At 36.9% G+C, this 23,138-nt stretch overlaps 1 protein-coding gene across 1 annotated transcript in view; it reads left to right on the top strand.

Annotated features, from left to right (window-relative positions):
* Positions 1–23,138, top strand: part of THSD7A (thrombospondin type 1 domain containing 7A) — a 455,073-nt gene that overhangs the window by 419,097 nt on the left and 12,838 nt on the right. Inside the window, exons 15-23 of the mRNA XM_030857690.2 lie at positions 800–805; positions 2,439–2,572; positions 6,736–6,889; positions 10,003–10,147; positions 11,513–11,628; positions 15,080–15,197; positions 15,671–15,816; positions 16,232–16,406; positions 19,336–19,509. Of these exons, the coding sequence (XP_030713550.2) occupies positions 800–805; positions 2,439–2,572; positions 6,736–6,889; positions 10,003–10,147; positions 11,513–11,628; positions 15,080–15,197; positions 15,671–15,816; positions 16,232–16,406; positions 19,336–19,509 (1,168 nt within the window). The remainder of the gene's footprint in view (positions 1–799; positions 806–2,438; positions 2,573–6,735; positions 6,890–10,002; positions 10,148–11,512; positions 11,629–15,079; positions 15,198–15,670; positions 15,817–16,231; positions 16,407–19,335; positions 19,510–23,138) is intronic.

The raw sequence follows: 23,138 nt of genomic DNA, 5'->3' as shown, positions 1-23,138 counted from the left end.
CTAAGCCATTTCTCTGTCACTCTGATATAATCTAATGCAGAGTATGATAAGGACATCTGAGTATTTGTTATCAGCCTACTGGTGGTATATTGAGACATGAACAATGGAAAAATCAAAGCTAAAACAAGAAATAATAGATTCCTGAATCTTTGACTTTGAGCACAAATGTTCTACATTAAAAAATAGAAACTTCTAGGGATTTGTTAGTAAAATGTTAGGAAAGTAAAGAATATGCAAAGGTTTGTGTAAGTGTTGAAAATTGTAAATCATATAGATTTTTACTGCAGTTATACGTTCCTCAGTAATTAAGTCATACTTTGCCTTGGAAATGATCGCTGAGGTTCCATTTTCCAGTTGAGAAAGCAAATCCCCATTTCCTCAGAAATATGGGTGGATGGATGGATTAAAATCAATACATCAGTCAGTCAATCAATCTATAGATAGTCCACTCACAATTTGAACCACAAGATAGTTGCAGTCATATATTGATTCCCCCGATACGTATTTTGATGTCTACTCAGTTTGATTTCTTCATCCTGCCCATCAAATCCTTTCCTTAACTTGCTGATTGCAATACTCATTTGTGTATCTTAATTTTAAACAGTAATAAGGAATTGGTTTTTCTCTTTTAAGGTCTAAGAAAGATGTTCTAATCATTTACCAAAAAAAACCCCACCTTTTATATATGGGTAATATTTGAAACTTAGAACATGAGTTCTTCTCATCAAATATACTTATCTTTGTTTAATTTATCTTTGTTTCTCTCTCTTTTCTTCATTCCTGGTGAACACTACTCCAGGCCCAGGTAAGAACTTTTAAACCTCATCGTTCATAATAGAGTGCTGTTTGTTTTCATTTTACTCCTGACATCAGAGAATGTATTTCTTTTCCTGCTATCTCTCTTATCTTTTATAGGGGAAAACATGTTTTCCATAAAATTTTTCTTCTGCAGCTATTCCCTTTGTTTTCCTAGCATATTACATGTGTTTTCTCATTTTACTATCAGGGCCTAAGGTACAGGGATAGTGGAGAACAAGCATAATTCACCACCCTTGAAAAGGCAATGACCCCTCCTGTTAATGGTCGCATGCTTCTCGGAGAGGCAGAGGTGCAGGTGGGCTCAAAGCGGTAGCAGGAGGTGGCTCTGAACTGATTTGTATTCACTCCAGTGTAGGAGATTAACATGAAAGCCATCAAAGGATTAGGAAAGGTGGCATTTTCCCTTCAGTTGTTCCCTTCTCTACAACTTAGGGTAATATTTTCCTAAATACTAAAATAGTATTTAGTCCTATTTTAATACAGCACCCAACGTGAAGGTGATAACTTATGACGGTAATTACACATTCTCACTCCAACAGTGCACACTTTTTATTCCTATGTGGAATAGGTCCACTTTATTCACTTTACTTGGATGTTTAGTAAAACTAAAATTTGCACAGAAGAATGGCTCCGGAGGACTATTTAAATCTATATTTTCTGGAATTAAATAGTTATAGGAAATATTCATGTAGTTTGTGTGTGTGTGTATGTAAAATAGGAAATAAGAGTTATCATAGACTTTGAAATGATTTTAAGAGAGACATTTTTCTTTAATGGTCGAGTCAGCTCTGTTGCAGTGATGATGGTCCTTTTTTTCATTTATTTAGTCATTCTTCTTTCTCATTGAGAAAAGAGCATAATTGGTTCATTGTGCTAAAAATCCTGAAACAGCCAACCACACCACCCCAGACCTGGGGCTGCAAGCCTTAATGGGCACCAGAGCAGAGACAATTTGCTTTGTTTTATGTGGCCCTCACCGCTTTGTACCTGTGTAATATGAGACCAATTTCAGACCTTGCTTCCAAAGTTTAGTTAGTTTTAAGATAGCTTTATTTCATATTATTTATCTTCTAATTTAGTTTCATATATGGAACACACACACAAAATTCTTATTGGTATACATACTTATTTGGAAAACAGGCCAAATTAAACTTATTTGAAAACAGCTACTTTTATATGCTTACTTAATTCATTAATTCTTTTATTCATTTATTCATCTTACTCAACAAATCTCTATAGAATGCCTGACATATGAGCAAGCATCCTGGGCTAAGTATTGAAGACACATGAAACTGTGAACAGGACATATGGCCCAGGAAATTACAATACTATGTGGTAAGGGTCAGTCTAGGAAAGTACGGAATGTGTCTGATGTGGTCCATGAGGTCCAATCTCCAGCTGCAATGTGATAGAGGAGCAGCACAATACAACACAGCCGTACCCTTCACTGCTAGAACTCTCAAGAGATCCTCTATATTCCTGTTTTAGAATAACGAACAGTAAAGGAAAGGCTTCAGAGTAGCTAAACAAGAATATCATGATAACTGTGATATGAAGTGTTCCCACTTACCTCATGGGGTTCCGTGAGGTGAGGTCATTGAGAACCGTGTGTGTTTCAGGTGTATGAGGTCATCCCTTGCCACAGTGACTGCAGCCAGTACGTATGGGTTACAGAGCCATGGAGCATCTGCAAGGTGACCTTTGTGAACATGCGGGACAACTGTGGAGAGGGCGTGCAAACCCGAAAAGTGAGGTAAGGCCAAGCCTAGTTACACAGAGAAGCAAAGGCACAGCCACCTCCCGATTTCTCATGTGCCAACATGAGCTTGCCCTCCTCCCAATCTCCTGAATGAAATTGTCTTCAATTTTATTTTTATGGAGTCTGTGTTCGTAGAAAGCTCTAAAGGGATCTGCTTCCAGCAGCAGTGTATCATCCTCTGCCTTCTGATTTTAGGAAGCTTTGCTTCAAGGTACTCTTGCAGGGACAGGGCTGCATATTGAATGTGAGGTGAATGAATGCAGATTTTCCAACCCCAGTAACTTCTTCCTTAGAGGTCAAATATATTTCTAACTGTATCTTAGTGATAATCTTTTGTAAACTCTTTATCCTTTGTATCAAACTGGCTATCTTTTGAATACTCTCATCTGCTCTAGGAAGCCTTCCCTAAACCTCCCCGCTGGCTAGTGCCTCTCATTTGTTTTCTGAACCACACTGTCCGGTAGGGCAGCCACTAGCCACGTGTGACTATTTCACTTTAAATCTATTAAAATTAAATAAAATGCATTTCCTCAGTCACACTAGACACATTCTAAGTGCTCGATAGCCAGAGGTGGCTAGTGGCAATTCTGTGAGACAGCACAGTATTTACATTGTCATAGAAAGCTCTACTGAGCAGCCTTGTTCTATAATACCCCTCACTGTTTTGAAAGATCCATCTACATGTCTGTCCCCTTTATTAAATCCTGTTTCTCCAAACTGAGACCCTGTCGTATTCACAGAACTTCCCTAAAACCTAATACAATTAAATTATTGTAATAATTGTAATACAATTAAATTAACTCATTAACTTATCCCTGCACCATCTACGTATGATCCTTAAGGGTCTCAAACCTGGGAAACAAGTATATGAGGCTTTATTATCTCCACTTTACAGAGTAGATTCAGAAGTACTTACTAAGTAGTGTGCTGAGAGCACACACCTAGTAAAGTGACAGTGGCATTCAAACTCAAGTCTCTTGTCACTCTTTAACTACAACCAGTTTCTTCTAACTCTGCTGAGTGACACACAGTAAAGAAAAACATACAAACATCCAAAACCTGACAACTGTTGCGAAGAATTCCATTCTCACTCATGACATAATTTTTCATGAATTTAAGGTTCCTATTTCTTAATGTTTCAATAGGAAAGTAGAACAAGTTAACGTTTATATCATAAAACCTTGGCACACTATGTAAAACATTTCTTCCAGTAAAAATAGTCTCTATCTCTTTTTTCAAAAGCCCATCTGAACTCTCAAGTTATTTTACGGAGTAACTTTTAAAGGTGGATGAGGTGGGGTGGAGGTAATGAGTTAATAGGGAAACAGGGAAGAAAAAGACAGAGATTCTGTTTTCTACCAATCTTCTGCCAAATTTAAAATTTCTCTTTCAAATATAAAAATATTTTTCTTATATTAAAAATTTGATCAGGTTGTGTTTTTTGTTATTTAAAAAATTATAATAATGAACTTCTTTCGGCTTTCCCTTCGGCTGTGTATATGTTGCTTCTTTTTGCTTTGTGAATAGGTATTCTCAACATTTCCAAACACATCTTAAACACAGTAACTTTTCTAGGCAACTTATTTTTCCAGTAAACATTTTTAATGCAAACAGAGAAAATAGAAGATCAGTATTGATTGGAATTTCTGATTGTGTAATAATGTTTCTTTCTTTATTCAGTAGTATACCTCCCAAACCTTACCCTCTGCTAATTAAGGTCAAATGTCCTGTTAGATGCAAGCACTGGGTGACATTTCAGGACAGAAGAGTCTATAAGAGGGCAGGTTTCAAAATATCTCATTCTTTCTCTTTTAGGATGGTGTGACATCAAAGACTGAGTAATAGTAGTGGTTTGCCCTGCTGGGAAGGAATATTTTTTCACTAACATTTTTGTAGAATTGCCAGCACATGATGATAATAAAAACCAAACAGATTTGGTTATTTCTATTGTTGCTTTTGAATTTTCTGCAGGCAATGCACCCCCTTATTGCTACAACTGTGGTGGGCATCTGGGCCCACCCTTGGCCTCCAACTTGGTGGTGGTTTTCTAAAATAGTTCAGTATTCTCACAGCATAATCCCTTCTCCTATGGAAAGGAGAAAAGGCCAGGAATTTGAAGAAAGCAAATGAACTTAAAGTGCTTCCCTTTGGGCTCAAGACTTGATCCAGATATTTATTCTATTCTGCAGTGATAAAAGTATCATTAATACTAACTCAAATAAATAAAACATAATCTGAATGTCAACAAGAAGGGTTTTTTAGCAATTGTGGCACATTCAAAAGATGGAATTCAAATGTAATCATTAAAAATTATGTCTTAGAAACACAGTTAATAACACAAAAAGATTTTTATAATGTATTGTTGATGTTTTTCCTAAATGGTACAGATAGTAGGTGAAGTTTGCTCCTGTTTAATGAAATGAAAATATATGTTTAAATATAGTAGTCTGTTAAGAGTGGTTATCTCTGATAGAATGTAGTGAATTTGTATTATTTCTTGTGATTTTCCTAAAATGAATCTATTACCTGTATAGTAAAAATCGAAGGAAAAGAAATACCTTTGAAAACAAAGTTTTATGCACATAACTACTTAATAGAGTATTGAACATCTGTCCTTAACTTTGAATCAACAGGTAATTTTGCAAGTTAATCCTTGTACATCATGTCAGGGCCTCACATTAATGTAATCTTTTCTTAGCAAATCCAACTTTGGAGATTGAACTGTCCCGTCTGCTCCGTCCTCTCATAGCTGCTGTCAACAGAACATTTTTAAAATGCCACTGAAGCTAGAACTTTTTTCCTGGGAAACTAAAATTCTCCCAGAGAAATTTATAATTTATTTTTTTCCTTCAACAATGAAACTATATAAATGTCTGTCTACATTTGCATATTTTTGTGATTACCTTTTATATATTTATTCAGTATCAAAAAAAATGCAGAGGTGGGTATTTGTGTGGATATTTTTCCAGCTTACAAACCCAGTTAAGATATAACCAACAGCTTAGTTTTCCAGTCTTTGAATGCATTCCACAGGAAAACCACATTTCTCTTAAAATTAGCAGCGCTGTATAGAAACGTGATTCTGCAGAGGAGATTTGTGAAGATGCAATGTCCCTACTGATTGTAAATCCCTGAGAAAAGTTGACATTCCAGATATAATTGGTAACGTAATGCAACCAACAGTTTAAAACATTGCAGTGGGTTTGAGAGGCTTAAGAGCTCAAGCCTTCCTTTTCATCTCCTGCAATGCAGTTCTCTTCCCAAACCTATTAATTTGGTTGACCTTCTCTGAGTTACAAATGAGGGATAAAGTTTTTCTCTTCTATTCGAAAAGTGCCTTGAGAGATTATTAACTACAGTAAAAGTTAAGTCTGGTACTAGCCACTTTAATTAGATTCCCAAGAGATGACTAAGGAGCCCTTTATGACTGCTTACAATAGAATGAAATGTAATAAAATGTTTGAATTTGTTCTGTTAAAAGGAAAACTAAGAATAAAAAAGGTCAAGATATAGGAAGATCCCAACAACCACGTTTAGAGAATTTGCGCTATTATTCTTATGATTGTCTCTTCACTTCTGCCTTTCTTTTAAGGTTATCAGCAGATGGGAAGCGAAAATTACTTTTGAAATGACAAAACAACTTGATAAATGCCATCAGTTACTTTCTCAAAACCACTTACTGAAATCTCTCCCTAGGAGATTTCAGTGTGCCTTGTCTTCCATCATATATGAATCTGCCTTCTCCATGGAATTCACCATTTTCCTCAGAAGAAAAACATGCATTATATTCCAAAATTGTAACCCATCTATGAATATCTTTGGTGAACTCATTAGTTTCTGCATCATATATGGGTGTAAGTGACCCTCTCCTTTAAGAGGAAGACACATAGTTTATGTACAGAGTGTATACACAGTGGCTATAACTTTAAAAGATTATGATACATGCAAGCATAGATTTTTAAATCATTAGCTATACAACTAGGTATGGGAGGCAGAGATCCTTTTACGTCTTTATGTTTGGAGAATTTTATTCATTAAATGCAAAGCTTCCCATCCCCCATCTCCATGGTGATGTCTTATGAAAAACCCTGTACCTTACGGGTTGGCCATTGTTCAGTTGTCCCAGTTCCTTCACTGATAGGTATGTTTTCTTCTAGATGCATGCAGAACACGGCGGATGGCCCTTCTGACCATGTAGAGGATTACCTCTGTGACCCAGAAGAGATGCCTCTGGGCTCTAGAGAGTGCAAATTACCATGTCCCGAGGATTGTGTGATAACTGAATGGGGTCCGTGGACCCGATGCACTTTGGTGAGACAATTAACCATTTATTAATGTAGAATTTGCTTAATTCCTTACCACTAAAGCTTTAAAAATATTATTAAGAAAATAACAGCTTGGTTACTAAATTAGTTACCAAAGCAAGGCGTATTTTTGGCTACTTCATTCTTATGACTGTGCCATTTAAAATCAGCAATGTTTGGCTCACACTGAAACAGCTCAACCTCTTGCAAGCTTTATGTTCCTCCACCGTCCTCCTAAACCCAGCACAGGCTTCAACAGTTGTGGCTCGTGGGATCTAGAGCGCAGGCTCAATAGTTGTGGCACAAGGGCTTAGACGCTCCGCGGCATGTGGGATCTTCCCAGACCAGGGATTGAACCCATGTCCCCTGCATTGGCAGGTGGATTCTTAACCACTGCACCACCAGGGAAGTCCCAAAATGCCTTTACATTTGCTTATGAATTCACAGCATGTTAAAAACTGCAGTGGTGATAATGATTCCCTCCAGGTAAAGGGAAAAAGAATGAAAATCAAGTAAAAATACTTTAATGGTGTCAGGTTATTACCATCCCTTGCTTTTTGCCCAATCCATTTAAAATTGTAGGAATAATCTTTCACACGGTAGGGGTATGGCAGCAGGAGTATTGACACAGAAGATCCTGGTAAGAAAGGGAATAGAAAGAAGAAAGCTGTGCATCAGTGAATCTCTTTCCACACACTGACTCTTGAGTCTCTTTGGGCCTGGAAAGCCAGCTGACAGTTTCCAATCACACAAAGCTTCTAGATTTCAGCAGCCCGTAGGGCCTCTTCCATGGGACCCTGGGAGGAGAGTCACTTGAAACAGAACTGGCTGATGATGTGGGAAATTTGGCTTACCCTTGTGTACCTTTGTAAAGCTGCACACTTCAGAATGGCATCAAATCATGGAAAAGGTACATCTAATGTGGAATTGATTTGCTGAAATATAATATGGGACAGATACATGTTTTCAAGGAGAAATTAATTTTCTATTTCAGTGCTAACATTATTAAAGATGCTGATTAGCAGCCAACTGATAGAGCAGGAGCAAAACAGGGCTGGCAGTTGACTTGGATACAGGTTAAATTGCAATTAAGCATCATCTGTTTCGGGCTTCCCTGGTGGCGCTGTGGTTGAGAGTCCACCTGCCGATGCAGGGAACAAGGGTTCGTGCCCCGGTCCGGGAGGATCCCACATGCCGCGGAGCGGCTGGGCCGGTGAGCCATGGCCGCTGAGCCTGCGCGTCCGGAGCCTGTGCTCTGCAACGGGAGAGGCCACAACAGTGAGGGGCCCGCGAACCAAAGAAGAAAAAAAAAAAAAAAAAAAGAATCAGCTGTTTCACAAGCATATGCAAATGATTTTCTATTCTATTTAATTCCATAGCATCAGATTTGAAGTTACTGTTTCTGATCTTAGTAACCAAATGTTTTCAAAACAAGACTGTACCAGTAGGAGAATGGCAACCAGTCTTTTTAATTCGTGCTAAGTTGTGTTTGTGTGCATATATGTGTGCACATTAGGAAAATAAAGGCTGTATATAACTAGTTATTTAAAGTTCATCCTTAAAACCATTTTTCAGGTCCTGTCAACTATATTAGATAAATAGATTATAATTTCTGTATTAGTTATTAGTAGTTATTAGTATTGTTAGTTATTAGTATTCTACAGTAATTAATATGACCATATGTATGTGTTTGTGTGTGGATGATGTGATGTATCTATTAATATTCGACACATAGACTCTTCTGCTCCCAGTTTTACTGAGAAATAATTGACAGACATCATTGTATGTTTAAGGCATACAGCATGATGGTTTGATCTACATATATTGTGAAATGATTACCACAGTAGGTTCAGTAGCATCCATCTTCTCAAATAGGTATGATGAAAAGAAAGAAGAAAAGAATAAAGGACAAGAATTTTCTGCTTGTGATGAGAACTGTTAAGATTTAGTCTCTTAACAACTTTCCTGTATAGCATACAGCAGTGTTAGCTACAGTCATCATGTTGTACATTACATCCCTACTACTTATTATCTTATAACTGGAAATGTGTACCTTTTGACCACTTTCCTCCAATTCTCCCTTCTCTCCTACCCCCACTTCTGGTAACTGTAAGTCTGATCTCTTTTTCTATGAGTTTTGTTTTTTCTTTTGTTTTTTAGATTACACATATAAGTGAGATCATACAGTATTTGTTTATCTCTGTCTGACATTTCACTTAGCGTAATGCCTTCAGGGTCTATCCATGTTGTCACAAATTGTAGAAATCCTCATTTTTTATGGCTGAATAATATTCCACTGTATAATTATACTACAACTTATTTATCCATTCATCCATTGATGGACACTTCGGTTTTTTCCATATCCTGGCTATTGTAAATAGTGCTGCAATAAACAAGGGGGTGCAGATATCTTTTCAGGTTAGACACATCTCTTAAGCATTGTCGACTGAAGAAACACACACAGCTTAAAAGTTGCGAGTTAAGCTTTATTCGGGGATCTTACTGAGGATTATAGCCTGGGAGACAACCTTTTAGATAGCTCTGAGGAACTGCTCTGAAAAGGTAAAGGAGGAGCCAGGATAAACAGGAGTTTTTTGCTGGGAAAGAACATACAGTCAGACATCAAAAGATTACTGCTAATCACTAAAACAGACATCTCTAGTTAATGACTTTAGTGCTTTCCTGTGTATAGGAAGATGCAAGAATCTGGGCTCATTGAAATTATTCCTTAGACATGTATCTTAACTATCTTGGGTCAGTATCCAAAGCACAGAATGCTACCTCTTTTCCTCCATCCTGTTTCGCTCGGGGCACATCACCTGCAGCAGCTGCAGTGGCTGGTGCCTTGATCATTGTAGAACTGAGACAGCAGGCTACATTCTTTGTGTACTGGAATGGCAGACAACATTCCCTGTTCCCAGCATCTTAGAGCTAGCTGGAACATCAGAAACTCATCCAACACCTTGATTTTATAAATGAAGAAACTGAGGTGTTATGAGATTGTTTAAGTTAGCCAGTGTCCCAAAGGTTCTAGCTCTTGCTCCAGTGCTCTCCCTAATACATTAGCTCTTGTGTGGCTGAGTATTCACCTTTCTGAGGAGTTATATTATTCTTTGTCAGCCTTGCAATCAAAGCAGTTTCCGGCAAAGGTCAGCTGATCCCATCAGACAACCTGCTGATGAAGGAAGAGCCTGCCCTGATGCTGTTGAGAAGGAACCCTGTAACCTGAACAAAAACTGCTTCCACTATGATTATAATGTAACAGGTATGTGAATAGTCATCTCCTTATAGAGTTAAAGGCCAAATCCCACGTCTGTCAGCTCAGCAGCATTTCCGGAAGTGTTGGTCAACTCCATCTGCGTGCCTTTTGGACATGCTGCTTCCTCTCCCAGAAATAATTCCGTATTAACTGAAAGAAATATTTATCTGCCTTATTTTTCATAAACATCAAAATAGAGAATGAAATGATCACACAAACATTAGCTCTTAAGGCAGACGGAGAATAGTCTAAGGGTTCCTATTTAAGCCACCCTCCCACTTTCAGAAGGTGCACATAAAAGGTGTATCTTCCCATGGGTATCAGTTTATTGAAAGATGTCTTTCTTCTTCAGAATGTGTTTAATCACTGTGAATACTGGGACAACAGTTCTTTCCGTGGGGGCAGTTCACAGGCATGATTAGTCTGCTGTAAAGACATCAGCAATCTTAAGCTTGCCAAGAAGTGCGTGAAGAGAATATAAACATTTCAGAGATATAAATATTATCAAAGGTATAGGAGAAAAAAGATAGATGAGGGTTTTTTTAGAAAAAAAAGGCTTATTCTAAATTCCATTTCTTTCCCAAACACTCATCTCACACCATCAAGGCATATACTCTAGGAAAGAAGACTTTCATGGTTTGTATGACTTAGGGCAACACTGAAGCTTACTCTGGAATTTTTCCCAAGTAATTTTCACACCAAAATAAACCCCAGGGACTGTACAGTGACACACAGCAGTCAGATTGACTTTTTGCTTCTTTTGGTTTTTCTTTTCAGTTTCCTTTCATGACACAATGAAATCACAGTTCTCTGGGGCATGCTACGTTACCCTGGAAAGAAAGAATTATTTTACAAAAGACATATAATAAAGGGAATTAAATAAATATGGCCAAAGTGATTTTGAAATAAATAAGCGTACATTTTACAGTATTCTACAGTACGGACAGTAAGTGAAAGACAGGTTTATTTGGATATAACTACCTAAAGTACGAGCCATTAAAATTATGATTATTTTGCTTAAACAAAAATGTTGAAATGTAAATTTCTACTTTCGTTAGGAGAAAAGTTTTTAAATGACATTTGATCTGCAGGCCACAGCCATTTCTACAGTATCACCAAACAGCTAGCTAGCAAGATTGTCAGGGAGACATCTGCCTCAGGAATAGTCCCTGTAGCGATGTGCAACGCCAGCATTTCCATTTGACTCCAGATATGTTCAAAGCCGGGGCCCATACGCTCTGCGTGTGGGATGATTGATTGCGGGGCTTAGGAAGCAGTTGTGAATTAAATATGGGATTCAGGTCATCCGAGTTTCATTTGAAATCCGGTTCATGCATAGCCTTCTGTTCTGATATGCTCCCTTCCTTCCAGACTGGAGTACGTGCCAGCTGAGTGAGAAGGCAGTTTGTGGAAATGGCATGAAAACGAGGATGCTGGATTGTGTTCGAAGTGATGGCAAGTCGGTTAACCTGAAATATTGTGAAGAGGTGAGGGGATGCTTTGTTATGTCTTTGCGAGTAAATTCTTCCCTAATAATTTCAATTCATGCTGAGCCAAGTGACCTGACCAGCGCTTTATGCAGCTCGTTGCCAGCAGATGTTTTCGGCACTATTCAGAGGCTGCTAAACACTTCTCTTGAAAAGAGACACTGTCCAACACTACTGATTTCTACACATAATTTCCTGTATTTTGTTCTGCTTGGAGCCCAAAGGTATGCTAATTAGCCTATTCTGAAAGAAATGCTCGGGGAACAATAAGTAATCAAGGTGAATAAAGGCAATAAATCTTAATCAGACTACTCATCATCTTTTGTAATTTCATATGAATTTTGTGTTGCCTGGGACACCTGCCAAGAGCCATCATTTATTCTCTCTGTTGCAAAACATTGATCACATGTGGTTCGGTAGCAGATTTTGATATTAGCACCTAATACCCAGCTGTGAGAGTCTAAGACTCAGGTCTGGGTAAGAGAGAGCTTGAAGTTCAAACAAAGGAATAGAGTCTGCCATTAGTGTCTTTTAGGTACAGAGAAATGTAACTGTTAATTCTCCAATTTACAAAAGTAATGTTATCATTTCTAATATGACCTTAGGAAACGCGAGAAAACATAGTTGTTGTCCTTCGGTAGTATTCATGAAGCTACACTTTGGGTTTTGATTATTTTGTCTGGTTTCCAGACCAAAAGGGCACTCACATTCCTGACAGATTTTGACTCCTCCTGCATCCGAGGCCACTGGGTTAAACATGAACCAAGATAAGCAACAGCCTCCACAGACCTGCAACACCCGGGAGGAACTTATAACCTCATTAGGGTTCAGTAGACTTGGGACCATGATGTCTGTCTACACATTCTAGGGGATATTATAAGCTCATGGTAAATTATTCAAACTCCTAAGGGAAAACTCAAGATGGAAGTATTTTAATCCATTTGATATCTTTGATATTATCATGTGGACCTAATTTAACTATCTGTATCTCTGTCCATGGGAACAGAGCTCCCAAGTGTGCTGAAAACAAATTGTTGAGTTAATAAATTGCTCTGTCATCTTATAACATAACTTAGTCAATTACTGCTTTAGATTTCATCAGAAATTTTATACCTGAATCAGTCTGGCTTTGAAACTAGTAACATCGAAGTGATGTGACCATTATAAAAATAACATTATTATTAATGAATGTTATTATAGTTATATACAGGCTGGAGAGCTTTCTGTGGTCTACCTCTACGTGGTTAATATGTCTCTTTTTTTGCAAATGCACATGTAAGTGTCCTCCTGGGTCAGAATGAGATAACTATTAATAGCTCTGAGAGCTTTTAGAAAGCTAAACCCAAATCATACAAGGCCAGTTTTTAAATATCTCATGACTACAGGACAAAGATATAAATAGGGCCTTTTATTTCTTAAGTGAAATGTGGGTAAAAACCTGAGAAATAATTTTACGTATCCAGGAGCCTAGATAAATTTACTTTTATGTACAAATATTATAATGTTTGAATACTGTGATGACAGGGATTCAAATCATAACATTTTAGTAAACCCTGTATTCAGGGAGAGCAGTGCTACTCTCTGTAGCAATTGGATTAAACAACTCATATCCCATTTTATCCACTCTAAAAAGCAGTAGACTTAAATAACAGCCCTGAGAAAAGCTGGCTATCTTTTTTAACAGTAGATTGCCTACCTACTCATACATGTGCAAACCCTGAATTGAGTGTAATAGCAGTAGCTAACTCTTGCTGTTTCTCTAACAGCCCAAAAGAAAGATGGCATTACTGTCCAACAAAGAGGAAAATTAGGGTTAAATCCATCCAGCATTTATATAGCACTTTTGTCTTTGATGTTTTTCAGACATTAATTCACCAGATACCTAATAACTGGTTTCTCCTTTCCTATTCTTTTATCCCTGAACATACGTTTAGATAAATGATAGATTAGATAGATGATAGGATAGATAGACAGATAGATAGATAGATAGATAGATAGATAGATAGATAGATAGATACAGAGAGAGGAGAAAAAGAAGCTACAACAAATTTAAGAGAAAAAGTAGTACAGAATTGAAATGTCTTACTACTGGGTACCCAAAGTATCTGTAAACAGACATCCTTTTTAACCCTCTAGCAAAATAAATAAGCCAGTAGTAGTTGAATTCTGTGATTCAAAACCTTTCTCCATGGAACTATTAGGTACCTTAAATTTAACACATCATTTTTATCGTATCACCTTAAAACTTCTAATCTCCAGTGATTATAAGTGATTTAATTTAATTTTAAATTAAGTGATATGGTAAAAGTTTTCATACCAAATACTCAGCTTTGTCAAGTATTACTGATGGAGAATATAATGAGAGTGTTTACAGAGGGATCTGGTACATAAATCGTTGATCTGATCCTCTCTCAGTGCATAACTTAGAGCCAAGAGTTCTACTTGAACCGCAACATAACATTTCAGAAAAAACTTTCTTTTGCCATTTTCTGCTCTATAAATTAGACACTATAAACTTACTTTCATGCAGATATAAAAAAGGTCTTGAAAATCCCCAAGGATGACTAATTTAAAAAATTGCACTTTCCTAAGAAGCCTTATTTTTTCTATTTCAATGCCACTTTGTACCTTTGACTTTTTAAATGTTTGAATATACAGTGGATGAGTTTGAAATCTCATCCTTCATTTTAAACGTAGAATACTTAAATAAGTAATGCTACTTAATGCAGTAAAATGCACAACATTATTATGTGATGAGAGACTAATGCCAAAATAACAATTACACCACAGTTAGCTGCTGAGATCAGTTCTGGAAGAGAAAATCTTTTTTAAAAAATAATAAATGTATATAAAATATTCATAATAAAAATTCTAGTGACCCAGCCCTCCTTTTGAGAGAGGTAGCTTACTTTAAAACTATTTTATATTATTTTAGTACATTATATTTTTGGCTTTGAGTGGCAATTGGTCTTTAACCTCGCTCTTTTTGCAGTTTGACATGCACATGTAAAAATAAATAATATCCCCCAAATACAATTATATATCTGTATAGTGATGATATTCTTGCTTTTTAACTAATAGAAAATATTTGTGCTTCCACCTATTTATTCCTCCTTTAGGGAAATTCAACTAATTTGGAGATTAAATCTTCCTTTTTTCACTTTTTATATAAAAAATTCAACAATATATAAGTATATTGAGTAAATGGGCTCCTCTATTCATCCTGTTCCTTTTGCTCCCACTCTCCTGGATTGAACCACTTTATATTTTTAACAGTTTGGGTCTTTGTCCTGCAGACATCTTTTTATTTTATTATGCATATTGCTTATTCTTCTCCTCTCCTCTCCTCTCATCCCCTCTCCAATCTTGCCCTTCCTTCTTCCTTCCATCAACACTGCACTGTGGTCATGCCTTCCTGTCAGTACAAATAGATCTACCTCTATCCTTTCAGCTTGGCCTGGAGAAGAACTGGCAGATGAACACGTCCTGCATGGTGGAATGTCCTGTGAACTGTCAGCTTTCTGACTGGTCTCCTTGGTCAGAGTGTTCTCAAACATGTGGCCTCACAGGTTTGTTTGTGCTTTATTTGGCATTAGACTGATGGTCAAGGAATATGAAATAAAATGTCCCTCTTGCTTTAAGTCATATCAAATAATCTGCAGAAAGGTTGAATCAGGGTATCTTTCTTTCCAAAACATCTAAGCCTTACTTGTTCCTCTAATTTCGGAAGAAATGTCTTTGACGCCTTCTCCCAGTAAGATATGTGCTTGGGCTTCCCTGGTGGCGCGGTGGTTGGGAGTCCGCCTGCCGATGCAGGGGATGCGGGTTCGTGCCCCGGTCCGGGAGGATCCCGCATGCCGTGGAGCGGCTGGGCCTGTGAGCCATGGCTGCTGAGCCTGCACGTCTGGAGCCTGTGCTCTGCAGCGGGAGAGGCCACAGCTGTGAGAGGCCCGCATACCACAAAAAAAAAAAAAAAAAAAAGATATATGCTTGCACAATTGTAGTGTATCACTGAGGTTGCACCACTTTGTATCTCTTAAAGGAAAAATGATCCGAAGAAGAACAGTAACCCAGCCCTTTCAGGGTGATGGAAGACCATGCCCTGCCCTGATGGAACAGTCTAAGCCTTGCCCAGTGAAGCCCTGTTATCGGTGGCAATACAGCCAGTGGTCTGCATGCCAAGTGCAGGTAACCAATCTCAAAAAGTTGTACGGAAGTGTGTATTCTTTATCTGGAGAGACTTGGTTTCAGAAATATTTGCAGAGCTTACAGATAGCATGTTTCCTGTTAAAGATTTTAGGTACCTTGCCATTTCATAACTGTTTAATTAGTTTCGATAACAAGCACTCCCTGTCCTGTATTTTAAAACCATTTGGAGGCTGATTCATTTTAATGAAAATTTATTTGCCTGTCTTTGGCTAGAAAACAAATAAATTGTTCATGCTATGCTTTATAGCTACTGCCCTATAGGACTTCTTCCCTAGCGTTTCAAATGCTCCTTTAACTGCTCATAAATCAAAATCAATGGTGCAGAGATGACTGTAAGCGATAAGCTAACCAATGAATTATTTTTTTTTCCTAATTATTTCTTCCTCCATTTCAGGATGCCCAGTGTGGCGAAGGGACCAGAACAAGGAATATTTCTTGTGTAGTGAGTGATGGGTCAGCTGATGATTTCAGCAAGGTAGTGGATGAAGAATTCTGTACTGATATCGAACCCATTATAGATGGTAATAAAAAAGTGGTTCTTGAGGAAACCTGCACCCGGCCTTGCCCAGGTAACAACAGCAAAACAGAATTCGTACTTTGGCCATTCCTTACCAGGACCAGGGTGGAGAAGGGGTTGCATGTATAAGTTTAAGTTAAGAGATGTCAACAGTCTTCTCATTCAGTAATATCTGTACCAACAGCTAGACACTGTAGCGTGGATGAAGGGGGGCACTGCTCCTTACTGCCAGGTGGGGGTGAAGTCCAGTTCTCCTACGTGGCCTCTGTTGACACTCACCCCCCTCGAGTTTTAACTCCTGCAAAGAATGAAAATTAAGGCCTTAGGCTCATGCTTGACAGGGAGAGTATGAAAATTCTACCCCTAGATATATTAGCTGAAATATATTAGCTATTAGATATAATAGCTAAAATTCTACCCCTAGATAAATTACCATTCAAGAGTGAGAAAAAATAGTATTATGGAAGAAAATTTTGAATGAAAGAAATTCTGATTCAGTGTTGGACACAGAGGTACAAGCAGGAAAATGTAGAAAGCAAACGTATATCAAGTAGTTTAGAAATAAATAGCAGGAAGTGATAAGTTAATGATTAGAAATTTGGGCTTGATGCAGAGGACTTTAGGGTAGATAGAAGGTCAAAATAACCTCAGTGTCAAGCATGACCCTGTGGCCTTAAGAAAGATATAGGGGCAACAGTGTATTGGTGGGCTAGAAAAGAACAAGATTGGAAGTGAATTGCCTATCTTTTTAAATTTTCATTTTATATTGGAGTGTAGTTGATTGGCAATATTGTGTTAGTTTCAGGTGTACGGCATAGTGATTCAGATGTGTGTGTGTGTGTGTGTGTGTGTGTGTGTGTGTGTGTATGGTCTTTTTCAGATTCTTTTCCCATATAGATTATTACAAAATATGAGTAGAGTTCCCTGTGCTGTACAGTAGGTCTTTATCTATTTTATATATGGTACTATGTATATGTTAATCCCAAACTTCTAATTTATCCCTCCCCCTCACCTTTTTCCTTTGATAACCATAAATTTGTTTTTGACGTCTGTTTTGTAGATAACTTCATTTGTATCATTTTTTTAGATTCCACATATAAGTGATATCATATGATATTTGTGCTGCAATGAACATTTGGGTGCATGTATCTTTACGGATTATGGTTTTCTCTGGATATATGCCCAGGAATGGTTTTGAAGTTCATTTCTCTAATAATTAGCAATGTGGAGCATCTTTTCATGTGCTTCTTGGTCACCTTTATGTCTTCTTTGGAGAAATGTCTTATTTAAATCTTCTGCCCATTCTTTAATTCTGTTGTTGTTGTTTTCGGGGGGGGGTGTTCGTTTGTTTGTTTTATATTGAGCTGCATGAGCTGTTTGTATATTTTGGAGCTGACCTTGTCAGTTGCATTGTTTGCAAGTATTTTCTCCCATTCTGTGGGTTGTCTTTTCGTTTTGTTGATGGCTTCCTTTGCTGTGCAAAAGCTTCTAAGTTTCATTAGGGCCCATTTGTTTATTTTTGTTTTTCTTTCCATTTCTCTAGGAGGTAGATCCAAACAGATCTTGCTGCAATTTATGTCATAGAGTGTTCTGCCTATGTTTTCCTCTAAGCGTTTTATAGTGTCTGGTCTTACATTTAATCCATTTTGAGTTTATTTTTGTGTATGGTATTTGAGAATGTTCTAATTTTATTCATTTACACATAGGTGTCTGGTTTACCCAGCACCACTTATTGAAGAGACTGTCTTTTCTCCATTGTATATCCTTGACGCCTTTGTCATACCTTAGTTGACCATAGGTGCGTTGGTTTATTTCTGGGGTTTCTATCCTATTCCATTGATCAATAGTTTTGTTTTTGTGCCAGTGCCATACTGGCTTTTTTTCCTCTTTTTTTTTTAAATTTTTATTAGAGTAGAGTTGATTTACAATGTTTTGCTAGTTTCTGCTGTACAGCAAACTGAGTCAGTTAAACATATACATATATCCACTCTTTTTTAGATTCTATTCCCATATAGGTCAGTACAGAGCACTGAGTAGAGTTACTGTGCTACACAGTAAGTAAGTTCGTATTACTTATCTATTTTATATATAGTAGTGTGTATCTGTGACTCTATTTCTGTTTTGTAAATAGGTTCATTTGTACCATTTTTTTAGATTCCACATATAAGCAATATCATATATTCGTCTTTCTCTGACTTACTTCACTCACTATGACGAATCTCTAGGTCTGTCCATGTCACTGCAAATCGCATTATTTTGTTCTTTTTATGGCTGGGTCTCTACAGACAGCATATATTTGGGTCTTGTTTTTATATCCATTCGGTCCGTCTATGTCTTTTGGTCACAGCATTTAATCCAAACCACTTCAGACCGAGGGACACATACAGACTGAAAGTGAAGGGATGGAAAAAGATATTCCATGCAAATGGAAATCAAAAGAAAGCTGGAGTAGCAATACTCCTATCAGACAAAATAGACTTTAAAATAAAGACTATTAAAAGAGACAAAGAAGGACACTACATAATGATCAAGGGATCAAGCCAAGAAGAAGATATAACTAACAATTGTAAATATTTATGCACCCAACATAGGAGCACCTCAATATATAAGGCAAATGCTAACAGCCATAAAAGGGGAAATCAACAGTAACAAAATAATAGTGGAGGACTTTAACACCACAGTTACACCAATGGACAGATCATCCAGACAGAAAATTAATAAGGAAACACAAGCCTTAAATAACACATTAAGCAGCACATATGCTATACTCAGTAACATCCACTCAGAAAATAACACTATTAATACAAACTTACAGAACCACATACAAACTTGCAAATATTAAATACTTATACAAATCTTACAAATATCATGAATGACTGGCATACCTAAAAACACTGCTCAGTCGGGTTAAACATAAAATGATAATCTGGCTGGCTATTCTTTATGGGTATGGGTATAAACTACAAACTTGTGTTTTGCAGGTGACTGTTATTTGAAGGAGTGGTCTTCCTGGAGCATGTGTCAGCTGACCTGTGTGAATGGTGAGGACCTAGGTTTTGGTGGAATACAGGTCCGTTCCAGAGCAGTGATTATACAAGAGCTAGAGAATCAACATCTGTGCCCAGAGCAGATGTTAGAAACAAAATCATGTGATGGTGAGTGCTACCATTCATGAAATCTATTTATTTTAGTTTTGTGTTGATAAGCAAAAGTATAAGATATAAAATTTTCTGTTGAATAAGCAAATTTGCTAAGATACCACTTAAAGTTGAGAATTCAGGGTATGATTCTGAATTCTAAATATTTAGAGACTAGAAGTCTTGCCACCCTTCATAAATGAAATATTGTAAAAATATTTCCAAGTTTTATGAGCTAAAGAAGGCTGAGATGATTAGGAGCAAGTTATTTGTACACCTGTAGCAACCCTGATGATGTGTGAATGTAAGAATATCCTCAATTTATTTAAATCAAAAGAGAGAAAGAAAAATTACAAAGCAACTGCAAAATGAGATATTTTACTATATTCTCAGAAATTGATAAATCTAAGTATTGGTAAGGATTAGTCTAAATTTGACATACAGCATATATAAAAATACATCTTTATATGTCTGTGTGTATATGTGTACATACACATAGAGCCATGCACCCAATATAAGCAATAGATGACATTCACAAGAACCACAGAGCATTAAAATGTTCTAGTTTGGGAACACAGAAGAAATCTAAATGAAAAAAAGAGAATTGTTATCTAGTGGAGAATGTCTTGCTCAACAAACAACCCTCTCATTCCTGCTTGTGTTCTGAAGCAACTGAGTATGACATATATTAGCAAATAGGAGCCAAAATAACATCTATATTGCTGAAAAGTTGAAGAAAGCTTAGAATGTTGGAGAACAGTGCTTAGAATGAAAGCCAATTGAGCTAGATGCCTTAACCCAAGAATTATAGAATTATCTACCTTCTTAGTTAAGTCTTCCCAAATTTACCAACCAGATTTCATATTCCTGGGTAGGTAAAGGAGAGAAAGGTCAGAGGTTACAATAAATGAAATAATTCCCAAGAAAAGAAAAAGAATTGTTTACCCTGAAATGACAATGAAGTAAAATTAGGAATCAGTAAAAATTGCCAAGAAATTCTCCCCATGCCCACACAGAAGTGAAAACCGAAAGCTACATTTCTAGAGCATTACATATCAAATGTTATGCAGGATGCAGCACAGAAGTTCTTGGAAGGTAATTTGAAGCTTTACATTCTTATATAGGAGGGAGAAAAGTTTAATAAGAGCTAGACTTTCAGGCTTCCCTGGTAGTGCAGTGGTTGAGAGTCTGCCTGCTAATGCAGGGGACACAGGTTCATGCCCCGGTCCGGGAAGATCCCACATGCCGCGGAGCGGCTGGGCCCGTGAGCCATGGCCGCTGAGCCTGCGCGTCCCGAGCCTGTGCTCCGCAACAGGAGAGGCCACAACACTGAGAGGCCCGCATACCGCAAAAAAATAAAATTAAATTAAATTAAAATAAACAAATAAATAAAAAGAGCTAGACTTTCAACCCAATTTAAAAAAAAAAAGGGGAAATAGAGTGTATACAGTACTGATAAATACAAATTCAATGAGATAGAAAACAAATAAACAAGATAATCAACAAAGCCAGTAGCTTGTTTTTTTGACCAAACAAAATAGACCACCTCATGCAAAATCAATGAAGAAAAAACAAGGACAAAATTACTACTAATAATAAGATAGTGTTTAAAAATATAATTCTATGAAAAAATGTTGCTAATAAATGTAAAAACTTGACAACAATTTAGAATGTTATCTATCAAGAGTAATAGAGAAGCTAAACCATAGATTCTGCAACTATTAAAAACACAGGTCTATCAAATATTCTCACACATGCACACACACTAAAACCTAAATGGCTTTAATTATGAGTTTCATTAAAATTTAAAGAAACAGACAACTCCCATTTATTGTGAAATCTTAAGAAATAAAACAAAGTTGGGTAGAAAAAGAAGATGACGAAAATCTCCCCAATACAACACCAAAATCACAAACAAAAATGAAAAACAAAAATTCTTTTAAATCAAAATTTGAATCTTCTACACTGTAAAATAGATTATAAACAAAGTTACCGGACAAGCCACAGACTTAGAAAAGATATTTGTGAAGTCAATTTTAAGGAATTAGTGTCTAGAACAACTATCCTAAATCTTTTCAGCATTCCAAGACAATTTCATACTTGTAAAATTGCTGAGTACCCCAAACTGCTTTTCTCTGTGAGTTATATATATCAAAATTTTTCATATTAAAAAATGACAACTGATGTTTTAAAATATTTGATAATTTATTTAAAACAATCATAAATCAATTTGTTACCATAAATATTTCCTGAAAAATAACTATTTTCCAAAACAAAAAGAAAATAACTTTAATGACAGTCATTGTCTCGTTTTACACTTTTTCAAATCTCTGGCTTAACATCTGGTTTACAGAAGACAGCTGGCTTCTCTTCTGTGCTTCTGCATTCAGTCTATTGCCATCTTAGTTTAGTTTATGTATATGAAGAAAATCCAGCCTTACTTACCCAGGTGTGTAGTTAAAGGGGAAAATCATCACACACGTACTCTGAAAGAATGTCAAAGTCTTCCCTGGTCCCTGGACCATAATTTGAGAATTGTTATTCTAGAATAAAAAATTCCCACAACCCAATATGAAAAGGCATAGATTTCAGTAGAAAAAAAGGGGTGGGGGGAGCCAAAAGATATACATAAGGAATTCACAAGAGGAAATCTAAATGTCCCAAACATGTTTCTCACTGTTTAATAGCTTTGGTAATCAACTACAAGTTAAAAATGACAGGATAGCTTTCCACACCCACAAGACTGACAAGAAATTTAAATCTGGAATTTATAAATATTTGTGAGGGTTTAGAGTAATAGTAACTCTTATTCAGTGCTGGTGGGTATGTAAACTGTCACCTTTTAAAGAAAAGAATAAGCTGTATTTAGTAAAGTTTCAGCTATCCCTACAATGATACCCAGAAATTTCCCTTCTAAATATTTACCTTGAAGAAGCACCAGGAGACTTGCGCAAGACTGACCACTGAGGCACTGTTATAAAAGCATAAGTTGAAAACAACCTAAAAGTCCACCCATAGAGGAAATAGCTAAATAAATTGTAGTAGATAGTACCATGGAATTCTATGTAGCAGTTAAAATAAATTGACTATGTCTGCATTAAAAAAATCACATAGAAATATTTCATTTATAACATTTTATGTTACATATAACATTGACTATTAAGTTTCAAAAAGATGTATGTATCATTTGTATCAGTATGATACTTTTTAAATTTTAAGACTGCCTAAAGGACTTCCCTGGTGGCACGGTGGTTAAGAATCCACCTGTCAATGCAGGGGATATGGGTTCAACCCCTGGGGTTCGGGAAGATCCCACATGCTGCAGAGCAGCTAAGCCCGTGCGCCACAACTACTGAGCCCACGCTCTGCAACTACTGAAGCCCACATGCCTAGAGCCTGTGCTCTGCAACAAGAGAAGCCTGCGCACTGCAATGAAGAGTAGCCCCTGTTTACCACAACTAGAGAAAGCCCACGTGCAGCAACGAAGACCCAACACAGACCAAAAAAAAAACCTAAAAATAATTCTATAATTAATTTATAGGTTGTATATATTTATACTTACATTCTATTTATATTAAAAGAATTAAAAACATGTCACAGAAATGCATGTATCTACTTCAGAAGACTGGGCATTGCTGGAGAAACAA

Source organism: Globicephala melas, chromosome 9 (genome assembly GCF_963455315.2).
Source record: "Globicephala melas chromosome 9, mGloMel1.2, whole genome shotgun sequence".
Classification (NCBI taxonomy): domain Eukaryota; kingdom Metazoa; phylum Chordata; class Mammalia; order Artiodactyla; family Delphinidae; genus Globicephala; species Globicephala melas.
This window is presented reverse-complemented; position numbering and strand designations above follow the sequence as displayed.